This window comes from Hyla sarda, chromosome 4, assembly GCF_029499605.1.
Source record: "Hyla sarda isolate aHylSar1 chromosome 4, aHylSar1.hap1, whole genome shotgun sequence".
Lineage (NCBI taxonomy): Eukaryota > Metazoa > Chordata > Amphibia > Anura > Hylidae > Hyla > Hyla sarda.
In genome coordinates, this window is record NC_079192.1 from 47,038,256 (window position 1) to 47,063,777 (window position 25,522).

Here is a 25,522-nt window from a genome sequence, read left to right on the forward strand (position 1 = left end):
TGGCAATAAACGTGTCATTTTTTTTCTCTTACTGCGGGGATGGAGAAGATATCAGTAATAAGGAAGAGGAGGGGGAGAGAGAGTTGCTTATTAGATGGGGGAAAGAGACACTTCCTAAGAGGACAGAAAAAAAAGTTTGCACAGCCCGATGAAAGAGATAGAAACTCAAAGCCCAAGAATTAGCTTATTAATTGATCTCAGCAATGTAGGATAGTCATGAAGAAGATTGTGGTTGGGTAGAGTGTTCAGGAGTAAGCTCATGGGACCATAGTTCTAGACAAATATACATATACAGATTGATTGTATTTATTGTATACTTTAGTGATAGAAAAAGCAAAAAGTTAAGGTTTTTTTAGAAGCTATTTGAAAAAGAAAAGACAAAATATGGGACTAGATAGGATGAGATAGGCATATGTTAAGTATGGGTGCATTCTGATATTAGGAAGAGGGTCTTCTCTTCTGATTCTCTCTCTTAATCTTCTTCCCTTGTCATACCCTTCTCACTCCCCCAGACTCATCCTCCTATGATCACAGGGTTAATACAGGGGGCGTAGAGAGAATTCACAGCTCACAACAATTTTTTTTCTCTCTCTCCCCTTCTGCCCCTGTCTTTTTCCTCCCTTTTTCCACGTTCTTTCTATTCTTAATTTATTGTTCATCTGACATCCTATCCTTACTCTACTTCTAACATCTTCATAATGATTTTGTTAACCTTTTTCTTTTTTACTTGGATAATTCTTCTCAATGGCTTTTTACTTTATTTCCTATATGCATTGTTGTACTTTTTTTTTTAATTTCTGCCAATCATCCATGATTCAATCACGGTTTTACCATCGTTTCCTTTCATATTTCCTTTCTTCCTCCCTTCGTCCTTTCCCACTTCTTCCTTTCCTAACAGTTTTCGTCTGCCCGGGAATGTTACAAGAAATTCTAGAACCCACTTCCACCCATGAATCTAAGCAGCAATCAGGAGCATGGTGTCGAGATCCCCTTCAAGCTGGAGAACGTCTTTATGTTATGCCGTGGATCCCTTATCGTACAGATTCATTAACAGAGTATGCTTCTTGGGAGGACTATGCTGCTGGACGACACACAACTACTTATCGTCTACCAAGTCGTGTGGATGGAACAGGTTTTGTGGTGTATGATGGGGCTGCTTTTTATAACAAAGAACGCACACGTAACATTGTAAAATTTGATCTTAGGACACGGATCAAGAGTGGAGAGGCCATTATATCTACAGCTAACTATCATGACACCTCACCGTACAGATGGGGTGGTAAAACCGATATAGACTTGGCTGTGGATGAGAATGGCTTGTGGGTTATCTATGCTACAGAAGGAAACAGTGGGAGGCTGGTGGTCACCCAGCTTAATCCATATACTCTTCGTTTTGAGGGCACATGGGACACCACATACGATAAGCGCTCAGCATCAAATGCTTTCATGGCTTGTGGGGTCCTCTACGTGTTGAAATCAGTTTATGCAGATGATGACAATGAGTCTGCAGGTAACAGGCTAGAGTACGCCTTCAACACCCATCGAAACAGAGAAGAGCCATTAGGAACGAATGGAGCCAATGGTCTGGATTTTCCCAATCCATATCAGTATGTGTCATCTGTGGACTACAACCCAAGGGATGGACAACTTTATGTCTGGAACAACTATTTTCTGGTGCGTTATGCATTGAGGTTTGGCCCTCCGGACCCAGCAGAAGGTTAGTTTTGGGGGAAAAAAATTATGTGAAGAGGGAATCTTTGCATGTTGGTGGTAGAATTTAGAATATCAGCATGGCCTCCACTCTTGGTATAAAAAAAGGCTTCTCAAACATTTTCTACTGGAGTCTCACCCAACAGACCAAAGTGATGCCTAGACCTTACCAGACAGACCAAGGGGATGCCTGGGACTCATTATATGTGGTTGAAGTTAAAGGGGTACTCTGCTGCTCAGCGTTTGGAACAAACAGCCGTCATGCCCCCTCCCATAGACTTGCATTGTGGGGGCAGGGCATGATGTCATGAGGGGGTGGGGCTATGACTTCACGAGCTCCCGTCCCCGGCTCCAGCGTTCAGAACACTTTGTTCCAAACGCTGAGCAGCAAAGTATCCCTTTAATGCAAAAATAATGTTCAGTCTACCCTTCGTTTTTCTCATAAAATCTGTATGACATCTGTATTATTATAAAATAAGTACTAAATGAGTCAGTAATACCCCTGACCAAAGATTGTCAAAGGACAAAAACTGTGCAGATTATAGTAACTTTGTTTCTTTAAAACTGCCTCCATAACTGCATTGCACCAACAACTAGGGGGCACCTCACTGGCAGGGTCCACCTCATAGTTTGAGAAGCCTTGATATAAAATATGCTACAGAAATGTACAGTGTTATAAAAACTTCCAAAAAGTAAAATATAAGGTTTTGAAGGCTCCTTAAACTTTACCCAAAACTCCATTTAATTATAACCTGAATCTAAAACTATTACTTTAGTCTGATACGATTAGACTCTTTATTGGGAATTTAGAAGTATTTCTTCCAGTGTATTGTGCCAATCACAGGTTCTATACCTAGAAAATATTATAACAGCTATAAAAGAGAAATTGGAATAGAAAGGTCTTAATAAATCAGAATTTCTAAAAGCCTTTTGTTTCATCACAGTTTGAATAAGATACAACAGTGTGGTCAAAAGATATATGTAAAAAATAGACAAAAGAAAAAGTACAGAGACGAAAAAAACGATTGATAAAGTTCATGAACATTTCTAGTAGAAAAGAAACTACAAAGGCAAAAAGGGTCATCTATGACGGCAAGAGTCATTTTCTATCTTAGCATGATACTTCACAGCTGCTGCGCTGTATATAGCTTCGTCTGGCAAGTTGGGGTCTTTGCAAAGATACAGTATTTCAATAAGCAGTAGATGATGTTGGCATTTAAAGCTCAACTCTTCGGAAAGCTTCATCGGTTTTGACTCCAGTAAAGCACAATACCTCACTTATACATATTAGATTTTTTTTTGGATCCACAAAGATCCGGGGTGCTGTATGGTAAGGTGTTCACACTGTCAAGCTTTATTATGTGTCCTTGGGTCTACAGAAATTAAATGGAAAAGTCACCAGTGAATTTCTTTATCTGACTTAAAAAACTAAAAGGGTTACAGAGTCAAACAAAACTCTAAATAACTATTATTTTGTTAGTAAAAGATTTACTAGTGACCACCCCTCTCCCTCCATGTCAATTCTGCAGGCTCAGCACTGGTCCAAATTTATCTCCAGTGTGGGGATCCTACCATATAACTTTAAAGGGGTAATCCGGCCCTAAGACATCTTATACCCTATCCAAAGGACAGGGGATAAGATATCTGATCGCGGGGGTCCCCCACAATCTCACATGCAGCACCCACCTGTGTCTGCTGCACAGATCGATGATCGCTCCATGTCTGAAGGGTCACGACTATGGGGCCGGAGTATCGTGACGTCACGACTCCGCCCCTTGTTATGTCACGCCCCACCCCCTCAATGCCTCACCCTTCAGACACGGAGCGATCATCGTTCTGTGCAGCAGACACAGGTGGGTGCTCCATGAGAGATTGCGGGGTCCATAGCAGATGGACCCCCGCAATCAGACATCTTATGCCATATCCTTTGGATAGGGGATAAGATGTCTTAGGGCTGTAGTACCCCTTTAAAGGGGTTATCCAGGGAGCAGAAAAAGTATTACCTGTTCTGCTCCACTTCCTCCTTCCAAGATGAGAGGGCAGGTACTATGTCCAATAGCTACACAATGCTTTTCTGATGGTGTGGTGACATGATGCAGCTTTTGTTCATCGGGTGCAGGCATGGATCGCCACATAGAACCCACCCTTCTCTTCTTGAAAGGTAACCTTATAAGAAGTGTATCGGGCAGAAGTGGAGCATGAGGAAGCAGTACAGGTAACACCGTTTCTGATCCTTGCACAAACGAAAAACTAGAGATGCTTGATGTGGATTTTTACTTCTCATTTATTCTCTTTTCTGTTGAAGATTGTATGTCCAGAGTTAATACCAAAGACATAGATGGCCAACCCTAAAAAGTGGTTGTTATAGGACATCAATCCATAGTACAAAAAGAGAGGTGAGGAGGCACTCACGGTTTTAAGGTGAGTGCCTCCTCACCTCTCTTTTTGTACTATGGACTATGCATGTTTTGCTCTGGAGGATTGAGCACCCTGTTTTGTTACAGTCAGGAACCTGCTTCCCTGTAGCGCTGTGTTTTGTGGCTGATTGCCAGAGGCTGTTAGAGATTGCCTAAATCTGAGACGTCAGTGCCGGTCTTTGTCTCTTTACCTGTGTTATAGGACATCAATAATTGTGAGGCTAAAGGCTTCTGTACACTTTACAGAAACATTATCTAAACCTGGCAACCTCTGCTGGACCATTCACCTATCTTATGTGTATGTGGGCCTCCTGACATTCCTCAGATAAAAGGAAAGAGTGAACGGGCATGTTAAATTTCAATACCAAATCCTTTTGTTCTCAAGGGAGATTAAAAAAAAAAGTGGCTGGTTGTGGCTTTCTTATGTTTTCCTTTTGAAAACATGAGCCAGACATAGGGGAGGTCATATGTTTTGTGCGTTCAGCGCCTCATCTGGCTCGTTGAGCCAGATGAGGCGCTGAACGCGCGAAACATATGTCGCTCTGCATTACGGAAGCACCCGCTTTTTGTAACCCCCATGTCGTTCAGTGAACAAAGCACAGAAGAAAATATTGGTGAGTGCAGCCTCATTCTTTTCTCTTAAGTTGTATAACTTTAAAGTTCACCAAATATTTGTCTAAGTTGATCAAAGCGGATTCATTCAACCAAAATCATTATTTGTCAAATGAAATTTAACAAGAAACTATTATTTTAGCTATGTGGATGTTTTCAAGCTGTGATATTAACAGTTCCATTACTGATATCTACACTGACAAAAAGTCACCACGTATTGTAGTGGAATCACCAACTATGACTAATGTATTGAGGAAGTACCTTCAGTGAAGCATAATACAAAGTTATTGTTAGAGGAACAAAGGTAGAAGACAAGATCCAGCTCCCAGGTGCATCAGGAAAGGAGTTAAAACTTAGTCTTTAATAAATCCATTTAAAAAGTTATATGTACGAGGGTACAAAATTCTGTGACATGTCACATTAAAAACGTGATAGAACGCCGACGCGTTTCAAGACTGAGCTCTTAATCAATGCCATGATGAAGAGCTCAGTCTCGAAACGCGTCGGCGTTCTATCACGTTTTTAATGTGACATGTCACAGAATTTTGTACCCTCGTACATATAACTTTTTAAATGGATTTATTAAAGGCTAAGTTTTAACTCCTTTCCTAATGCACCTGGGAGGTGGATCTTGTCTTCTACCTTCGTTCCTCTGATACCACGGGGAAGAGCGGTTTCCCTGCGTTCGTGCTTCCGGACCCTTATCTACAGTGGCGGTACATCTACAAGTGGTCAGCTGATTTCTACCTTCCTCTAACGTTATTGTTAGTTGAACATGTCCCACCCAAAACATTCTAAGTTATTACTATTCAGATGATACAACCTGACACATATATAACATTTCTATTATATTTTCTTTATCTTTAGATGCAAATTTCTGTTCTATATTATGAATCATTTTGAGCCGACTGCAATGTCCTTCGATAGGATTACTAGACAGAAAATCTAATGTCTGCCGCAGAATATTATCTCCCATGATCACAACTCTAACTGACCTAAAACAATGGCAGGCTGACCTGCCGGTCCGGTAAAATGGCAAGCTGCCAGTATTACCAGAGCGTTACTAACACCAAGGCTGCATCTAGCAGAGCCAAATGATGACTGCCTCTGTCAAAATAATAAGTCACATTCTGTGGATTTTCAGTATCTCCACAAAACAAGAGTCCTAAGTTTTGCAGAGTCTTTTTATATGTATATGCTCAACTTGTATTTTCATTGTGTACATGGAAAGGATGTTAGTTATAGATAACAGATTCATGTTATGCTCGGGGAACTGTCTGATTGATTTGCTAAACTTCTGCCTGCATCCTGAATCCTCTGCGCCCCTGTACTGCCCTTGATTCCTTCAGCCGTAAAGAAATAAACCTGACCTATTGTTCTAGTATAACCCAATCTGAAAGACGGGTGCTCCCGTGGCATTGTTAAACAAATATTATCTTACAGCTGTCAACCTTCTCCGATTCCGGGGACATTCATAGCATTTAAAGGTTTGCTTTGTCAATGCCCTATTCTCAAGTAATGGACAACTGTACAACTCGTGTTCTTTGCTATGTGTGAGGACCGACTCAATCCTGCATAATAAGTTGCATTGGACATGTAAAAAACCTATTGTCAGCGCTGTCGTCTTCACCACAAAATCCAGAGCTTCCTGCTTTAAATGCAGATCACTTTCAATATTTTTTAGATATTAACTTTTAAAAAAATAAAATAAAATATTTAAGAAAAGATGGACATATTGAAATAAATACCTCACAGTTATTATTAAATTAATTGTTACGGCTTTAGCACTTGTATGATTAACAAGATTATGTATTGTTTACAAAGTTCCCAATAATGACCACCTGCTGAGAAGCATTTTCTTACGTGCCCAACACATTTTTAACTTATGTTTTTTTTTATTACAACAGATGGATGTTGTCTATAAAAACATAAGATTTATCAACTAAATTATCCATAGCGGTATTCATTTTTATCAATTATAATTTCATCCAAAGAATTGAGTTGACAGATGGTTTTCATAATCCCTCAACTGGGGACCAAAGTTAAAGGGGTACTACCGTGCTGACAACTTATCCCCTATCTAAAGGATAGGGGAGAAGTTACCTGATCACGCGGGGTCCCGCCGCTGGGGACCCCCGCGATCTAGCAGGCAGCACCCCGCTCTCATCAGGCCCCGGAGCGAACATCCGCTCCGGGTCTGATGACGGGGCCGGTGATCGTGATGTCACAGCTCCGCCCCGTGTGATGTCACGCTCTGCCCCCTCAATGCAAGTCTATGGCAGGGGGCGAGACAGCTGTCTCGCCCCCTGCCATAGACTTACATTGAGGGGGCGGAGCATGAAGTCACATGCGGGCGGAGCCGTGACGTCACGATACTCCGACCCCGTGATCGGTAGTCATCAGACCCAGAGCGATGTTCGCTCCTGGGCCTGATGAGAGCGGGGAGCTGCTTGCGAGATTGCGGGGGTCCCCAGCGGCAGGACCCCGCGTGATCAGGCAACTTATCCCCTATCCTTTAGATAGGGGATAAGTTGTCAGCACAGTAGTACCCCTTTAAGGAATTAAAGTGGTTTTCCCTTATTTTAAAGTTATCCCCTGTCCACAGGATCACAGAGGTGTTCGATCTCTGGGACCCCAGATTCCCATTAGAATGGAGCAGGGGGTCGCGCATGCACGCTACTGTTCTATTCATTCTATATGGGAGCTGTAGAAACAGTTGAGTACAGTGTTAGGCTGCTTCCAGAAGAGACTTAATAAAGCAGCGGCGTGCATGCATGATCAGCCATTCCATCATAACCGGAGACTGAGGTCCTCGTTCTCGAGACTGTAGGTGGCCACTGCGGTCTTACACCGGAATCGGCTTGATACCTTTACATATTATAAATGTATAATATTCCCATCCTGTTTAAGCAAGCTGTAATAAACAGAAAGAAAAAAAGAGAAGAAGTTTGTGTAGATAGAGCAGCAGTGATTGCAGCAAAGTTTCCTAACATTCCTGCAGTGCCACCACAGGCAGTATGATGTATTACACAATACAAAATTATATCAATTGAATGTCTGGATAATGTGCTAACATTTTAGTTCCTCCAGCATTCTGCCTGTATCTATTCTCCAGCTTCTGGAACTCACAAACTCAGAATACCCAAACAACCGCTATAAATATCTATAATTTGAATTTAAACATTGTACATCTGACCATATTAAAAAAACTTTTTCCATGCTGCTTACTTCTCTTTAAGCCTGTATCCCACACTGAAATTTAAAGGGGTATTCCGCCCCTAGACATCTTATCCCCTATCCAAAGGATAGGGGATAAGATGTCAGATCGCCGCGGTCCCACTGCTGGGGAGCCCTGGGATCCCCGCTGTGGCACCCCGCTATCATTACAGCACAGAGCGAGTTCGCTCTGTGCGTAATGACGGGCGATACGGGGGACGGAGCAGCGTGACATCATGGCTCCGCCCCTCGTGACATCACGTCCCGTCCCCTTAATGCAAGTCTATGGGAGGGGGCGTGATGACCGCCACGCCCCCTCCCATAGACTTGTATTGAAAGGGGCGGGCCGTGACATCACGAGGGGCGGAGCCGTGACGTAACGATGCTCCGGCCCCTGTATTGCCCATCATTACGTGCAGAGCGAACTTGCTCTGTCCTGTAATGATAGCACGGTGCCGCAGCGGGGATCCCAGGGGTCCCCAGCAGTGGGACCGCGGCGATCTGACATCTTATCCCCTATCCTTTGGATAGGGGATAAGATGTCTAGGGGCGGAATACCCCTTTAAAGATCCCAGACAACATCTGAGCTGCATTTAAATGTTCTAACATCTGAGTTGCCCCTTTTTATATTAACCAAAACAGACATAGAAGGCACACAAGTTTGACCATAAAAAAAGTACACAACAGATTGCCAAGACTTCCCCAGAATAGTAAGAGCAATAAGTGTTCTTTATTATTTCTATGCTGTGACCAATTTTCCTTTTTACTATCTATATTTTACAATAATCTTGAAATCATTTCAGCTTCCTTTCTGGCCACTAGGTCTAAAATTAAGCCGAGGCTTCTTGTTCTGTATAAATCTCTTCCCAGCAGTATCATCCTTATCATCACAGACCAGATTTAAAGTGAAGGTGACGCCAGTAGATAAATAACAGAGCTACACACGATAGCTGTTGCTTACAGATCAGCCTGCCTCTCTTTATAGAAAGGCCTCTGCAAAAGTCACCAAGCATGCCCAGACACCTTTCTCATTTATGTGAATGGGACAGATTCAGTTTATAATTGCCTATGTCCATGGGATCTGCTGTAAATCATAGGTCTATTTGCTGTTAAAACAGCTGATGGCTTCCCCTAATAATGTGTAAAAAAAATAAAAACAATAAAAAATTGCGGTCAGAAAATAGAAACAGATTAGAAAATAAGAACATGCTGCAGTATTTATCTCTTATTAGAAAATAAAACCTAGGTGGTACATTACCTTTAAACTAAGTTAATGAAAGACTAAAAGCACATTTTTACTAGTTGGCTGGTGTAAACCTGTGGTTTTCATTGATCTCCATCAATTATTTTTGGTGGTATAAACGGTAAATGTAAATGCTGCGCATAGTGAGACCTGCACAAAACATTAATGCCTCGGGCCTGTGTTTGACATAAGCTGTCACTAAGCAACACTGATGCTCCTAGCCAAGCAGGGAGAAAATGACTCAGATCCTCACTCAACGATTTTTCGAACAATTGATCCCAAGTGATGTCAAGTAAAAAAAGACCTTAGAGCGAACCTTTGGTTTTCTATAATAATGTAACATAAACATGAAGAATATATATTAAAAGTACCTTTGTAGTCCTTCTGATTCTGATCCACCATTGCTGGTCTTCTCTGCGTTCTCATATGGTGGCCATCTTTCAGTGTGTTTCTGTAGTCTAAGAAAGAAGTACCCAACTCCATCCTCAAGGCAAACAAACAGTTCAGGGTTTGAATTTTGAAGTGACAAAAACAAAACAAAAAAAAAACGGAATGTTAGAGGACCAACTGGGTTGGGGACCACTGATCTAAGACATGTCCTCCTGTGTTAAAGGGTACCTCTCATGAAAAAAACTTTTGATATATTATAGATTAATGTATGCAGAATAACTTTATAATTGCATGTTATAAAAAAAAATATGCTTCTTTCTATTTAATTTTCCACTTTGAAGAAATGACCACTAGGGGTCTCCCTACCAGTCCTGGCAGCAAGCATTTCAGACTCATGCTGGAGTCCTAAACACTACGAGCTGCCAGTCTGCTTTGTTCACAAAGGAGAACACTCAGAGCTGCCAGCCTGCTTTGTTCACAGCCTGTTTGGCTGTGAACAAAGCAGGCTGGCAGCTCTGAGTGTTTAGGACTCCAGCATGAGTCAGAAATGCTTGCTGACAGGACTGATCGGGAAAAATACGATAGAAAGAAGCATATTTTTCATTAACATGCTATTGGAAAGTTATTCAACATTCATTAATCTAAAATCTATCAAAAGTTTATTTGATGAGAGGTACCCTTTAATGACCAACTTTTTTAAAAGGGACTCGGAATTGGTAGATTCATGGCAGAAGGACTAAAAAAAATGGAGGGCACTAGGTACTTTAGGCATGTTGAGTAGAATTTTTAGTGAGAACCAGAGGATCACTGTAGTTATATTGTTTGGGGTAAAATGACCTTTTAGGGCATTAGTGCCTGGATTCAAGCACAATCTGTGCCCCTCCTTTAGTTATGCCGTTTCATCAGGATGTTGGCAGTTTGGGCATACACTGCAATATATCTATAAAACTGAAAATGTTTACATGTGGATAATCCTTCCCATGTAACTAAATATTGGTGCACATGTCTTTCAGTGGCGTTTAATCAGAAATAATAATAATAATCAGTAACCACTGCTTTTCCTATATGCTTCATTAACAATTATTGTTATGTTTACAACCGTTTATGACAGATGCCCTTCCTTATTATCTGTTATTACTCTATTGCCTGTAAATGGGAGATTGCAACATCATATACTCAATGAGCATTTTATGCTGCATGACAGAGTATTGTATTATTACAAACACTATTAAATAAATGTTAATAGTAATCTCAGCCTAGTGCCGATGCATGAAAGCTCTAAACGGGGAGGGGGTTGGAGGGATGCGTTAAACTTTCAGATGTATTTCTTTTTCAGAAAAAAAATATATATAAAAGTCCAATGCTTGCCTTCCCCAAAATATTCATGAGTTCATATGAGTTGATATTTATTTCCAGTGCATTCCCAAAATCCAATAAAACTGTTAATCCTCTGCTTTATTATGCTATGGTAATGGTACGGGTGCAATCGTAGTAGAAGAGCCACTGGCTATAGGGAGATGTTTCCTGAAGTTATTTGATTCCCTTATAGAGGATATTTAATTCCAACTGCGACACATCATATCATGCCAAGGCTCCCGGCTCTGTACTCCAGGAGGCTGGTGCCTAGGGCATTGATGGTATAAGGGCTGAAGAGAATCGGCTTTATATCTACTTTTATTTTTTTCGAGGGGGATGAGAATAGTGGCTGCTGACAAATCTTCCTACCTGTTAACCATATATAGGGTTATTATATTTTGTGACTGTAAAGAATCAAAGAATTGATATATTACATCTCCAAACCATAAAAAAAAAACAATGATAGTTATCATCCCCAACACACATGGGGAAATTGTACAAGTGGGACTGACTACAAGCAATTTTTTGTCAATATTTTTATTTTTTGTAAATCCATATTTCCTGTTTTACTTTTGACATTCTAGGTCCAGTTACTCCCACCCCATCTGTGGTCACCGTTACTCTACCTCCACCTCCAGTGACGGTCACTACTCTACCTTCTGCCACCACTACTGTCCGCCGGCAACCCCTCACAACACATCCAATAGGCGCTATAAATCAAGTAGGCCATGATCCTCCTCCTACCCCTGGTACGCGTGGTCTTCCTCCCTCGAATCATAATCCACATCCAGAGATTTTCTGCCCAGCCCGTGAGGAAAGAAAAGTACAATGGCCAGCAACCCAGCAAGGCATGCGAGTAGAGAGGCCATGTCCCAAGGGCACCCGTGGTAAGTTGATATTTTAGCCATTTTTAAGTTATTTGCAAATTTAATGTAAGGAAAATGTACTAATTGTATAACAGTTATACAACTTTCTGATGTACTATGTGTATGAATTGCTCCCCATTTTCAAGTCTTCTGCTTGCTGTTAGAGAATAGAAACATAGGTCCCCAGCAAAGGGAGGCCGATCAGCACTCCAGTCCCCAGTCAGCGGCATGCGAAGGAGGAGACCACACGCCCCGGTACTTTGCTGGCAGGCAAAAATTGGATAAAATGTCTCTGCCAGCTCAGAGTTGGTTAAGATTTCTGAGGCTTCCTCCCATGTGCCTGGATTATCAAGATGCGTGCCCCAGGGAAATACCAGTTTTGTTAAATCCCCTCCTATAAGTATTAATAGGTGAAGTATATACATTATCTCATGACAAAGGCGCCTCTCCAGGGGTGGGATTTATTAGGCAGCAAGGGAACAGTCAGTTTTTGGTGTGTTGAAAATAAAATGGGCAAGTGTAAGGATCTCGACAGCTTTGGCATTGGCCAAATTGGGATGTCTAGATGATTGGGTCAAAGCAATAAAAAATTACTTGTAGGGTGTTCCCTGCATATAATGATCACTGCCTTCAAAAATTGGTCCAGCAAAGAATTAGCTCTGAATTCAAAAGTCTTTGCATTTTTGTTTAATAAAAGCTACTAATGCCTAATTTCGCTCGGGACATTATTTTATTTTGCATCCATGAAGAAGCGTCGAGCCGTCAATTTTATAGCACTGATATTGTGCTGAACTATACTGTAAACCCCACAGAAGAGCGACTAGAACATAAATTGCTGAAACAGTTAGGACAGGTTGGCACAGTGGAATCTCTATTCAGAAAATTTCCATCTGGAGATTGTGAGGGTTGCCAGTAGAGATGAGCGAACTTACAGTAAATTCGATTCGTCACGAACTTCTCCGCTCGGCAGTTGATGACTTATCCTGCATAAATGAGTTCAGCCTTCAGGTGCTCCGGTGGGCTGGAAAAGGTGGATACAGTCCTAGGAAAGAGTCTCCTAGGACTGTATCCACCTTTTCCAGCCCACGGGAGCACCTGAAAGCTGAACTAATTTATGCAGGAAAAATCATCAACTGCCGAGCCGAGAAGTTTGTGACGAATCGAATTTACTGTAAGTTCGCTCATCTCTAGTTGCCAGTGCTAGGACCATGTGGCTATATTGCCTTTCCCACAGACGACAATGCATTTCTGAGTGGATCAGCTGAAGGAATGACACATGTTCACTCTTTCGGCAGTGTCCGAGATTTGCATTTCTGCGACAGAATTCATGGTGCAGCAGAATCCTATTGAAAACAATGGGAGGCTGCTGCACTGGAATTTCCGAGAAGAATTCTGCTCAGAAATTCTGCTTTGTGAACCCGGCCTTACTGATCAGAATAGAAACAGGTTAGAATATACAATGCATCACAGCTTACTATGTATACGGCTGGATAGCCACAGTATTAGGCAGCTGGTTTTAATGTTATGAAATGTTTTCTATTAACGCATTTACACACAAAAAAATTATTAGAAATCATCGTAGTTGATAAACTTCCAATTCTTCTGCAGGCAGCAACTCCCCTAACTGATCTAGAATCAGAACACAGAATATTCTTTCTTTTTAAGATCTCATCTCTGTATCCGTTTCCTCAGGCATCGCCTCGTTTCTCTGTTTGCACACACTGGCGGTATGGAACCCTCGCGGCCCAGATCTAAGTAACTGCACTTCTCCCTGGGTCAATCAAGTGGCGCAGAAGGTAAGGAGTATATGTGGGTGGCAGATGCTACACTCATACAGAGCGAGCTTTTGTCTCTTTATTTATTTCCCTACTTGAATCTTGTATTATCGAACCTTTCTTTGTTCCTAAGATTATGTAAGTCTAGAAGTATAATCCATCTTCCATTTTTATATCTCCACAATTTATTTCTACTAACGTTTCACTTCTCTTTTTATAATCTGCCCCCCCCCCCTAAGATTAAGAGCGGAGAGAACGCTGCTAACATTGCAGGAGAATTAGCCCGTCACACCCGTGGACAGATTTATGCGGGGGATGTCACTTCATCTGTACGGCTTCTGGAACAGCTGGTGGATATTCTTGATGCTCAGTTACAAGCCCTGAGACCTATTGAAAGAGAGAGTGCTGGGAAAAATTACAATAGGGTATGTAGACTATAGGGGAGTCTTTAAACAATGGGGGGGGCATTTATCATTTGCTCAGTTTCTTGTGCTACGAGTATGTTGCTCAATTTATCATTAGTTGGATGCCTGATCTATTTCATGGCCTGTGCACCGATAGTACATAAGCCATAAAGTAAACTATTGGTCTCCAAACTGTGGACCTGCAGCTGTTGCAAAACTACCACTCCACAGTTATGCAACATCTTGAGGTTGACAATTTGGAGACCTCTGCAGTACACCATCCCTAAATTTAAGCTGAAAAATAAACCACCCCGTGTGTGAAGTATGAATTTTACTTTTTTGCTGTAAAGCTTAAAAATTCATATTTAATACACACAGCATTATAATACTTACTACACTACAAATGTATCTTTTATTAGCATAAATGAATAAAAAAAACAGAGTAGTCAAAAAAAGGTCCCTCCATGGCATAATTACCCATTACTATTGTCCAAGGTCCATTTCAGAATATATAGATATAGGTATAAAATATGCAAGGAGTATTGCTACAATGTGCTCAATATTCATGTATAAAAAAATATAGGAGGAGACCACATGTCCCAACGCACATTTCGCTTCATCAGGGGGGCTTGTTTTTTTCATGACCTAAATAATACACCGACCCTTTATTTAAAGGGGCATTCCAGGAAAAAACTTTTCTTATATATATCAACTGGCTCCAGAAAGTTTAACATATTTGTAAATTACTTCTATTAAAAAAATCTTAATCCTTCCAATAATTATCAGCTGCTGAAGTTGAGTTGTTCTTATCTGTCTGGAAACAGTGCTCTCTGCTGACATCTCTGCTTGTCTCAGGAACTGCACAGAGCAGAATAGATTTGCTATGGGAATTTGCTTATACTCTGGACAGCTTCCGAGACACGTGTCATCAGAGAGCACTTAGACAGAAAAGAACAACTCAACTTCAGCAGCTCATAAGTACTGAAAGGATTAAGATTTTTTTAATAGAAGTCATTTACAAATCTGTTTTACTTTCTGGAGCCAGTTGATTATACATATATATATATATATATATATATATATATATATATATATATATAGAACTTTAATATAACCCTTTAAGCTTAAAAATTATTGTGTGGTATCAGAATGCAATTTTTTTTGCTGGAAAATTTGAAAAGTTGCAGTTAATAAATTCATCACATAATATAGACCCTGTCAAAAAAGTTAAAGCCAGTGTGAATCGCATATATATATATATATATCTCTTGTAAGTTGCAAATATTTTGCGCAGTGTGAGGGCTGTGCAAAATATTCCGACAATTCAAAGCAAAGTACACAGCCTATATCTATGATACATTCCTCCCTATACGTTTATCTTACTCATCTTCTCATTGGCTTACTTGTTAATAATTCAGCATCAAAACATACTTTCCATACGAGACAACCACCACAGACACTAAAACACTGCCAAACGCAAGAACGGCAATCCAGCGTGGGTAAGTAGAAAATCCAGATTTTGTTAACTCACGGTAAAAACGGTACAAACAACCAGCAGATCAGACGCGTTTCAGGCGCATGCGCCCTTCATCAGCACTGCCACCCGGGATGCAGATGCCTTCCTAGCAAGAGAAGAGAGCTGTCAAATGACAGCCGCTCCCTTTGAGAAATAGAGTCGCTGTACCATTTTGTATATCCTTCGGCATATACCCATTGCACACCCAACGAGTTTGCCTCTATGCTGCGTCATGTGTGAACAGTGTCGACTTCAGTTTTTTCTATATATACATAATTTATTCTGGAGCGGACCCACATAGGTTTTATTTAGGCCAATTAATTAACCTCTTTTTTTTTTTTTATTATTATTTTACAGATGCACAAGAGGGAGAGAACGTGCAAGGATTACATCAAGGTAACAGTATAAAACAGTAGTGTTCTACATGATGGTGTCCTGACATACTGTGACATCTACTGTTATAGTCAGTCCACAATACAGTACCATAGCAGGTAGCTACTGTTGAGGATATTTATTATTCTGTGTGTAAATTATTTGTTCAGGCGGTGGTAGAGACAGTGGATAACCTTTTACGCCCAGAAGCGCTACTTTCATGGAGAGATATGAATGTCACAGAACAAGAACATGCGGCTACCATGTTACTGGACATTTTGGAAGAAGGGGCATTCCTGGTGGCTGATAATGTCAAGGAACCTGCACGCTTTCAGACTGCTAAGCCTAATGTTGGTAAGGCATTTATATTTGTGTAATATAAAAATAAAAAGTATTCCATTCAATATTTTAAAGTAAAGTTCTCACTGAAATAAGAGAAGTTTAAAAGATTGAAGTGCTGAGCATTCCTCGCCCTCAGTTTTTGTGGTCAGGACAGCCAAAAACTATACTCGGACCGACAACATTCCTGCAAAGGCTTCAGGTAAAGAACAGCCAGTTGGAGACCACTGTGCTAGACTATGCCTCCGTATTGACAAGCAACACAGATTTACATATTTTTTGTCCTAACAATGTATCATCTAACAAATAATTCATTAGTATAAGTTTGCTGTTTTGGTATGTTATATATTGTATTATTTTGGGCCTTTTTCCCCCCATCAATTTGTCACCCATTCTGTAAACACACCATTAAGTACAGGCTCTGATCAGACTGGTATCATGGGTGATGGTGTAAAAGGGGTACTCCGCCCCTAGACATCTTATCCCCTATCGAAAGGATAGGGGATAAGATGTCAGATCGCGGGGGGGGTCCCGCCGCTGGGGACCCCTGGGATCTCGGCTGCAGCACCCACCTGTTGCTGCTTCTGGCATCCTAACGCCTCACGACCACGGTGACGGGAGATCGTGACGTCACGACTCCACCCCACGTGTGATGTCACGCCCTGCCCCATCAATGCAAGTCTATGGGAGGGGGCGTGACGGCTGTCACGCCCCCTCCCATAGACTTGCATTGAGGGGCAGGGCGTGACGTCAAACGGGGGCGGAGTCGTGACGTCATGATCTCCCGTCACCGTGGTCGGGAGCCGAAGCCTCCAGCATTTCCGGAAGTAGCAACAGGTTAGTGCTGCAGCCGAGATCCCGGGGGTCCCCAGCGGCGGGACCCCCCCGCGATCTGACATTCTATCACCTATTCTTTGGATAGGAGATAAGATGTCTAGGGGCGGAGTACCCCTTTAAAGCATCCATGACAGGCCCTATATTTTAATCATTTTGCTTCAAATCCTAATGGATCCTGTTGACTTACTGACCTCATTGACTTACAATTGGTCTGTCACGTATTTGTTCTTGGGAACAGAGACTAACAATGACTAAGGTAGTCTAAGGCCAAGGTAGGCTGAAATAGATTGGCCTAAAAAGCATTTTCTATATCATCTAAAGGAAATGTACGCCACTAGGCCTACAACTAAGCTGAGACTTCATGCTGGAAAGTAATCTGTACAACATTACAGAGAGAGATGTCACCAGTAGATAGATAAGAGAGGATCTTCACAATAGCTGAAGCTCACAGCTCAGCCTTCCCCTCCTTGAAGTCACAGTGCACACCCAGAAACATATCCCATTCATGTTGTATATGTCCATGGGGCTTGCTGTAAGGAATATCTCTAAATGCTGTTAAAATTAGCTCAGGTAAAGAATGAAATTTAAAAAATTTACAATCAGAAAATAGAAGCAGATAAGGAATAAAGAACATGTGTTGGTATCTGGCTCTAATCCATACAAAAAAAAATATCTAGATAATAATTTTCGTTAACTACATGTCATGTAGTAAGAACCCAACTACAACTCCCAATCTATTGACTCTCAGTAAGGACCATACTTGCCACGCCCTAGGGCCTCTGTCTAAGGAAGCAGTTTTGATGGGGGTGGCACTTAAAGGAGAACTCCAGCCACGATTAGCTTATCCCCCAACCACAGGATATCCTGGCTCACAACACTGTATTTACATCGCCCGTGTAAGCTGTATCGCATTCACTTTTTGTTTTCATTGAATAACATGGATGGCTTGAAGGAGAACTAGCTGATCACGGGGAATGCGCTGTAAAATTTACCTGCAGCTCTGCAGCATGCCCATTATATACACACCTACCTGAAAGGCTACCACTACAAAATCTTACAATCTATTTTATAAGAAATCATAAGACATCCAAGTACCCCTAAAAAAATCCATACACAATGAGACATCGAAACAAAATGGATAGAGGAGCTACAGGACATAAAAGTAAATAATCAATCGATGATAAATTAGACACCAGGCAATAATGAAAACAAGTCAAATAATGAGCATCAAAGATTCATAAATTGATAAATATAAAACAAAACCCAGTTGTACTGACTCAATCCCAGGAACCAAAATTACAAAGCTAAACCACATGTAGGTAAATAGCTACTATCAACAAGATAGTACTTGTGCTTAAAAAGAAACCAATATAATGAACAATATATATATATATATATATATATATATATATATATATATATAAAGTAAATTTATATTCATTTAAAGTGCATAATGCATGGCTGGAAAAAATCTGTTGGAGGGTAAGGTGGAGGGCTCTTGACATCCCTATTCATGCAATAGGCAATTTATTCTTCATCCCCCTTTGAGATTGGAAACAATATTTGAGGCCTTTCTCTATATGGGCAATTAGCAGGGTAATTAAAATGCACTTAATACTGCATTATGCACTTTAGATGAATATACTGTACTCTATGTATGTGTATATACTAGCTGAGTACCCAACATTGCCCATTCTTCCTACATAAACCTTGGAAGAAAAAGGGAAAAAGCAACAATGACGCTCTCCTCCTCCTATCCTGTCATCATATTCCGACCTGATATTCAGTCACCCGCATTAACACATTTTGCACCTGCCTGACAGACAACAGTATGCTTCAAAGTCCAGAGAGTAAAGTGATCAGGAAATGTTTTGGAAATGAATAGACTTACATGGGACCTCAGACCAAACCCCCCACCCCTGCATAGGGGGTGGGTTAGGGTTAAACAATCCTATATTTTAAGTTGACAAATGAGTAGCATGTGTACCAAGTTTCATCGACAAAAAGCCCCACCTTCACATAAGGGGGTGGGTTAGGGTATATTTAAAGGAGTACTCCCATGGAAAGCTTTTTTTTTATTTTTATAAATCACCTGGGGCCAGAAACTTAAACAGATTTGTAAATCACTTCTATTCAAAATCTTAATCCTTCCAGTACTTTTTAGGGGCTGTATACTACAGAAGAAATGCTTTTCTTTTTGGATTTCTCTGATGTTATGACCACAGTGCTCTCTGCTGACCCCTGCTGTCCATTTTTTGGAACTGTCCAGAGCAGGAGAAAATCCCCATAGCAAACATATGCTGCTCTGGACAGTTCCTAAAAAGGACAGCAGAGGTCAGCAGAGAGCACTGTGGTCATGACATCAGAGAGATCCAAAAAGATAAGCATTTCCTCTGTAATATACAGTCCATAAAATGTATTGGAAGGATTAAGATTTTTTTTTAAAGAAGTAGTTTACAAATCTGTTTAACTTTCTGGCACCAGTTAATTGGAAAAAAAAAAAGTTTTCCACGGGAGTACCCCTTTCCACTGGAAATGAATGAGTTGTGAGTCGCGGGCGCAGGACGGAGAACGGAAGCTGTCACCTCCCCCTGCAAGCGCTGAAAGCCAGTGGGCCGCGGGCACTGCAGAAGTTCTGATCAGAAAAAAACATACCGGTATATCGCCCAGCACTAACTTATATGTGAATTAGTTTAGTAATTATTGCACCTGGGGGGTTTTGATGCTCAGTGTTTGACTTGTTTTTATTATTGCCTGGTGTCTAGCTTACCATCAGTTGATTATTTACTTGTATATCCTTTAGCACCTCCATCCATAATATTCTAATTGTGTATATGTTTTATTATGGTTACGAATCAAATAGTTTTTAAATGTAATTATTACTCTGTGTTATTTATGGTATATTTTAGGGATGTTCCGATACCATTTTTTAAAGACAAAGTACGAGTGCCGATACTTAGGGAATCCTTCCCTTTAGGTAGAAGCCCCCAGAAGATAGGCAAGTAGGGAACCCAGTATTAGGCTGAGCTCCCAGTAGATGGGGAATCCTCCCCTTTTAGGTAGAATCCTTCATAAGATAGGCAAGTAGAGAATTCCTCTATTAGATTAAAGCCCCCAGTAGGTAGGTAAGGAATACTCCCCTTTTAGGTAGAAGCCCCCAGTAGTAAGGTAGTCAGGTAGGAAGGGTACCTCCTTCCACTCACCTACCCTCCACTCCCGCACTGAGGCCTCTGCCTCCTCTGCTCTGCTAGTGGTGCAGGACCTTTTCCTGCACTCTGTGCGATTACGTAATTTTATCAAGCGGCAGGTCCTCCTCCACTCCATGTCTATTATCGGCGCCATTACCGGTATCGGGACATCACTAGTATATTTGCATAAGGGCAATATAGGTTAGCTTATCTATTATGTTGTAGCTTTGTGATTGATTGTATTACTTTCTGTGTTAGGGGTCAAATTCATGGTGAATCTGCAATAAAATCTGCATGTAACATGCGGTTTTGGTCTGTACTTGTGACAGATCTGCATGAAAAAATTCGGACATTATTGAAATCACCCTAATGGGGCACATTCATTCCGAGTGCTGGGGCAACATGAGTTGTAAATACAGCCCTGCTCACAGTGCCAGGTATGGAGTCTTACAGGGAATGCTCCATGGTAAAAAAATAAAATAAAATAGCGAGCCTCCAGGAGGAAGAAACCTGTCTCTTTAGTCCCAAATAAATTATGTTTGTTCTGTGGTTTCCTCCCGACAATCTGTGTGATCTCTAACTTTTCCATGTCTTCTCATAGTGCTGGAAGTTTCCGTCATAAACACCGATGGCCCTGTCTCCGAGCTGATCTTCCCTCAAGACAATCACAGTGTCAGCTCTATCCAGCTGTCTGCCAATTCCATCAAGCAGAACAGTCGCAATGGTGAGATGTGACTTTATTAAGTTCTGTTTCTCTGTATAGTTATGTTATCTATTTGACATCATTACATAAATTATACTCTACGTTTTGCAGTTGTATATTGTTTAAAAGCTTCAGGTGCAAGAAAAAAAAACATGGATTATAAATAAAAAAAATATCGAAAACATGAACATTGGCTCGATACAATTACATTCCAACTTTTCTACATAGCTCAAAAAAATAGCCAACAAGTAATAGGTATATTTTGAAAAAAAATAAAAAATTTGATATTTCCCCGAGACGTCAAAAATTTTGACATCAAGCAGGAGAACGAACAGGGATAAGCAAGCAGTAGCATGCTTAACTTCCGAGCTTTCAGCTATTTTTGTCTCATTACTTCATTATAAGTCTTTGGGGGCTCGTGCTACCGCTTGCTTATCCCAGCTCTTTTTCCTGATTAGTAGGGGTCTCAGCACTGAGACCCTGACAGATCAAAACTTTTGACATATATCTGTGACATGTGAAAAGTTTGTTTAAGTGACAGGTGCCCTTTAAACCAAAAAAGAAAAAAATCTTAAGTTGGTGATATTGTGAAAAAAAAAGTTGAAATTGGTGTTGCTGCAATTTGGTTACAAAATGTAGGATAACAGATTGGTTGCCAACACATAATGCCATGGAAAAGAGGTCTTCTTCCAATAAAACGCAAATATCCAAGTAATATCTTTGTAGTATAATATGTTTACTCTTTTACTTTGCGATAACTGAAGTCCCTTTTAATTACATGGTTTTCTGTCTTAGGGGTTGTGAAAGTAGTCTTCATCCTGTACAATAATTTGGGCCTCTTCCTGTCCACGGAGAATTCCACTGTACGCTTTGGCGGAGAAGGCAGCTCCTCGGGACACTCTTTGGTTGTGAACTCGCAAATCATTGCAGCCTCGATTAATAAAGAGTCCAGCAGAGTTTTCCTTATGGATCCTGTTATTTTTACGCTGCCACATTTACAGGTGAAGGCAAAAATGTACAAGAGAAAAGGGTTACATTGAATGTGGAAGACCAAAATAAAGCAAAATGTAAAGAAACTATTGTTTAGAAGCTGCAAAAACTGAAGGATTTGTTGAAACTTGACATAGGACCTTGGAAAAACGGTTGACAAGTCATAGTGATCAGTGGCAATCTGGGTGGTGAGTCTCCCACAGATTGCTTAAAAAAAGGGGCAGAGGAGACCAACTAAGCACTATGCCGCTTAGTCTCTGAACGGCTTGGCACAGCACTTCTTGATGAGCCAAGCATGCACTGTACAGACTGTGTAGACTTTCTATGCATCTGTTGTCCACGTGTTTTTCAAGCTGAACACTTTTGCATCTTAATTTAAAGGGGCACTCCGCCCCTAGCATCTTATCCCCTATCCAAAGGATAGGTGATAAGATGTCAGATCGCCGCGGTCCTACTGCTGGGGACCACCGGGATCTCCGCTGCGGCACCCCGCTATGATTACTGCACAGAGCACACTCGCTCTATGCGTAATGACCGGCGATAGAGGGGTCGGAGCATTGTGATGTCACGGCCCGCCCCCTTAATGCAAGTCTATGGGAGGGGGCGTGATGGCCGCCACACCCCCTCCCATAGACCTGTATTGAGGGGGCGGGCCGTGACGTCACGAGGGGGTGGAGCCGTGACGTAACGATGCTCCGGTCCCTGTATTGCCCGTCATTACGCACAGAGCGAGTGTGCTCTGTGCAGTAATGATAGCGGGGTGCTGCACCGAAGATCCCGGGGGTCTTCAGCAGCAGGACCCTGGTGATCTGACATCTTATCCCATATCCTTTGGATAGGAGATAAGATGCTAGGGGCGGAATACCCCTTTAAGCAATCAGAAGAGGTATCAGCACCCGTACACCTAATGAGTACTATAAGGTTTTGGGAATCCTTTCAAGTTGGTTACAACCATTAAATGTTGTTGGAATGTCCCATTATAAAATAAAAAGGAAAGTGAACATTTTTGCGATATCAGCAGCTTCATTAGGTTTTAGCTAAGTTTGTTTTTGAAGAACAGAGAGACTGGGGTGTGGTAGATATTGCAGATTGAGGTAATTTTATGTGCCATATGGGATAAAGTGGGCACACACGTTAGATAAATGCTGGCCAGTTATGTTATATAAGGGTTCTCCTGGTTCTCCAGACGGCAGGAGAGAGAACGATTGGGTGCATTATATTTTAAAACGCCCCATCCTTTGTTCCTCTGGGAGGTCATCCAACAGCAGATAAGTCTGGAAGCTGCTTATTTCCCTTCCCCTATTGAAAACACATTACTAATACTTTGTTTACCTTACATATCTATTTTTCTCTTTTAGTCGAAGAACCACTTCAATGCCAACTGCACCTTCTGGAATTATTCTGAGCGCTCAATGCTGGGTTTCTGGTCAACACAGGGTTGTCGATTGCTGCATACTAACAAGACCCATACAACCTGTGCGTGCAACCACCTAACTAATTTTGCTGTGTTGATGGCCCACAGAGACATGGTGAGTAGTGTTGAGCGGCATAGGCCATATTCGAATTCGCGAATATTCGCGAATATATGGACGAATATTCGTCATATATTCGCGAATATTCGCATATTCGTTATATTCCCGTTTTATTTTCGCATATGCGAACATTCGCGTATGCGAAAATTATCATGTAAAAATTATCGTATACAAAATTTACATTTGCGAAAATTCGTATATGCGAAAATTAGCATATGCTAATTTTCGCATATGCGAATTTCTGCATGGCAGTCTCACACAGTAGTATTACAGCCTTCTTTACACCACACAAGCTGGAAGCAGAGAGGGGTGATCACTGTGATGTGTACTGTGAAGAAAAAAAAAAAACAAAAAAAAAAAAAAACGAATATTCGTAATTACGAATATATAGCGCTATATTCGCGAAATTCGCGAATTCGCGAATATGCGATATTCGCGAATAATATTCGAATTGCGAATATTCGCGAGCAACACTAATGGTGAGTTACTGTTACAGTCATGATTTATTTTTTTGTTATAGAAGATTAAGATTTCTTACCATTAATAGAATATTGCTTGTACTCGTCCTTTCAATTTGATTTCTAGGGAGTTTTTCTTATTTATGAACAAGGTTTTACACTGTAAAGGTTTTATTGTTCAGATGAAGCTAGGCTCTAAATGTTTAGCTTTTAGGGATTGATAATTCCCTATGATGTATAACATCTCTTGTAAAAATCACAAATAATACACCAAGTCCTGCTCATGTTGGACTTGCTGTAGCTATAGTTCACACACCATTGTAGATGTGCCACAGACCCTACTTGAGCTGCCTTGTCGATTCTCTACCTTGGAACTAATTTGAATTGTTATCATCTTACCTATAGACATGTTGTGCCCAGACACTTGTGTGTGTTTTGGCCTCTGTTTGTGCCTTTGTTTTTTATGCAAATCTTTAATAAATTTTACTCTTGAAAAAAAAAAATAATACACCAAGAGCCGAGATCAAGAAAATATATGATATTACACAGTGCAATAAGAAAAACTGAGCCTTGCTATATCTGTATGTCCCGGTGTTACCTATCCCGCTGCTTGTTACGTTTTATTTAGGGAGATTTGTACAAAGGCTTGGAGATATTGCTCAATGACAAGATATTCTGTTCTCTCAGTTACAGGGTCGTATAAACGAGTTGCTTCTCTCCGTCATCTCATGGGTGGGAATAGTGATCTCGCTGGTGTGTCTTGGAATCTGTATATCCACCTTTTGCTTCTTGAGAGGTCTCCAAACTGACAGAAACACCATTCACAAGAATCTTTGTGTCAGTCTGTTCCTCGCCGAACTTCTTTTCCTTACTGGTATCGACAAAACACAGTACCAGGTATAATTAACATCCATTGATTTGTAATTCCATCTATAAACGTCCAACATGCAATTTCTCCATCCTGTTGGTGACCATGTTTTATTTCCTTAAGGTGGTATGTCCCATTTTGGCTGGTCTCCTGCACTTCTTCAGCCTTTCAGCTTTCTCCTGGCTGTGTCTGGAGGGTGTTCAGCTTTATCTTATGTTGGTGGAAGTGTTTGAAACAGAGCATTCCCGGAGAAAGTACTACTACCTCTGTGGCTATGTATTTCCTGCTCTTGTGGTGGGGATCTCTGCAGCAGTGGACTACAGGAGCTACGGAACTGATAAAGCGTGAGTTTTCCTCTGTCTTCTATATGTTGATTCTATGTATCCTATATACCACCTCCAACCTTACTACCTCTCTAACTACATTCCATGACAGTCTCAAATTTACTGTATCAACGTGCCTGCTATTTGAGACTGTCTTGTATTGTGTCGAACAATGTAATTCTGCCCTTTAACATTCTCGCTCGTCCTATGTCTGATCTGAGACTGGAAGAGTCTTCATCTCTCATTAATTACTTATCAGGATGTAGCTGTTTCTCAGCGTTTCTATCAATGCTCCTCACTGTCTGTTTTGCCGCTTCTCTTATTGTCACAGTTGCTGGCTACGAGTTGATAATTATTTCATCTGGAGTTTTATTGGCCCGGTTTCCCTTGTTATTGTGGTGAGTAAT

At 41.0% G+C, this 25,522-nt stretch overlaps 1 protein-coding gene across 3 annotated transcripts in view; it reads left to right on the plus strand.

Moving 5' to 3' along the window:
- The window catches only part of ADGRL1 (adhesion G protein-coupled receptor L1), a 391,958-nt gene that overhangs the window by 339,685 nt on the left and 26,751 nt on the right, over positions 1-25,522 (plus strand). For all 3 annotated transcript variants that reach the window (XM_056570743.1, XM_056570744.1, XM_056570745.1), the window contains 12 exons: positions 899-1,717; positions 11,529-11,831; positions 13,503-13,606; positions 13,825-14,010; positions 15,863-15,901; positions 16,048-16,231; positions 20,843-20,965; positions 21,740-21,945; positions 23,293-23,463; positions 24,612-24,821; positions 24,916-25,136; positions 25,447-25,513. In XM_056570743.1, coding sequence (XP_056426718.1) covers positions 899-1,717; positions 11,529-11,831; positions 13,503-13,606; positions 13,825-14,010; positions 15,863-15,901; positions 16,048-16,231; positions 20,843-20,965; positions 21,740-21,945; positions 23,293-23,463; positions 24,612-24,821; positions 24,916-25,136; positions 25,447-25,513 — 2,633 coding nt within the window. The remainder of the gene's footprint in view (positions 1-898; positions 1,718-11,528; positions 11,832-13,502; positions 13,607-13,824; positions 14,011-15,862; positions 15,902-16,047; positions 16,232-20,842; positions 20,966-21,739; positions 21,946-23,292; positions 23,464-24,611; positions 24,822-24,915; positions 25,137-25,446; positions 25,514-25,522) is intronic.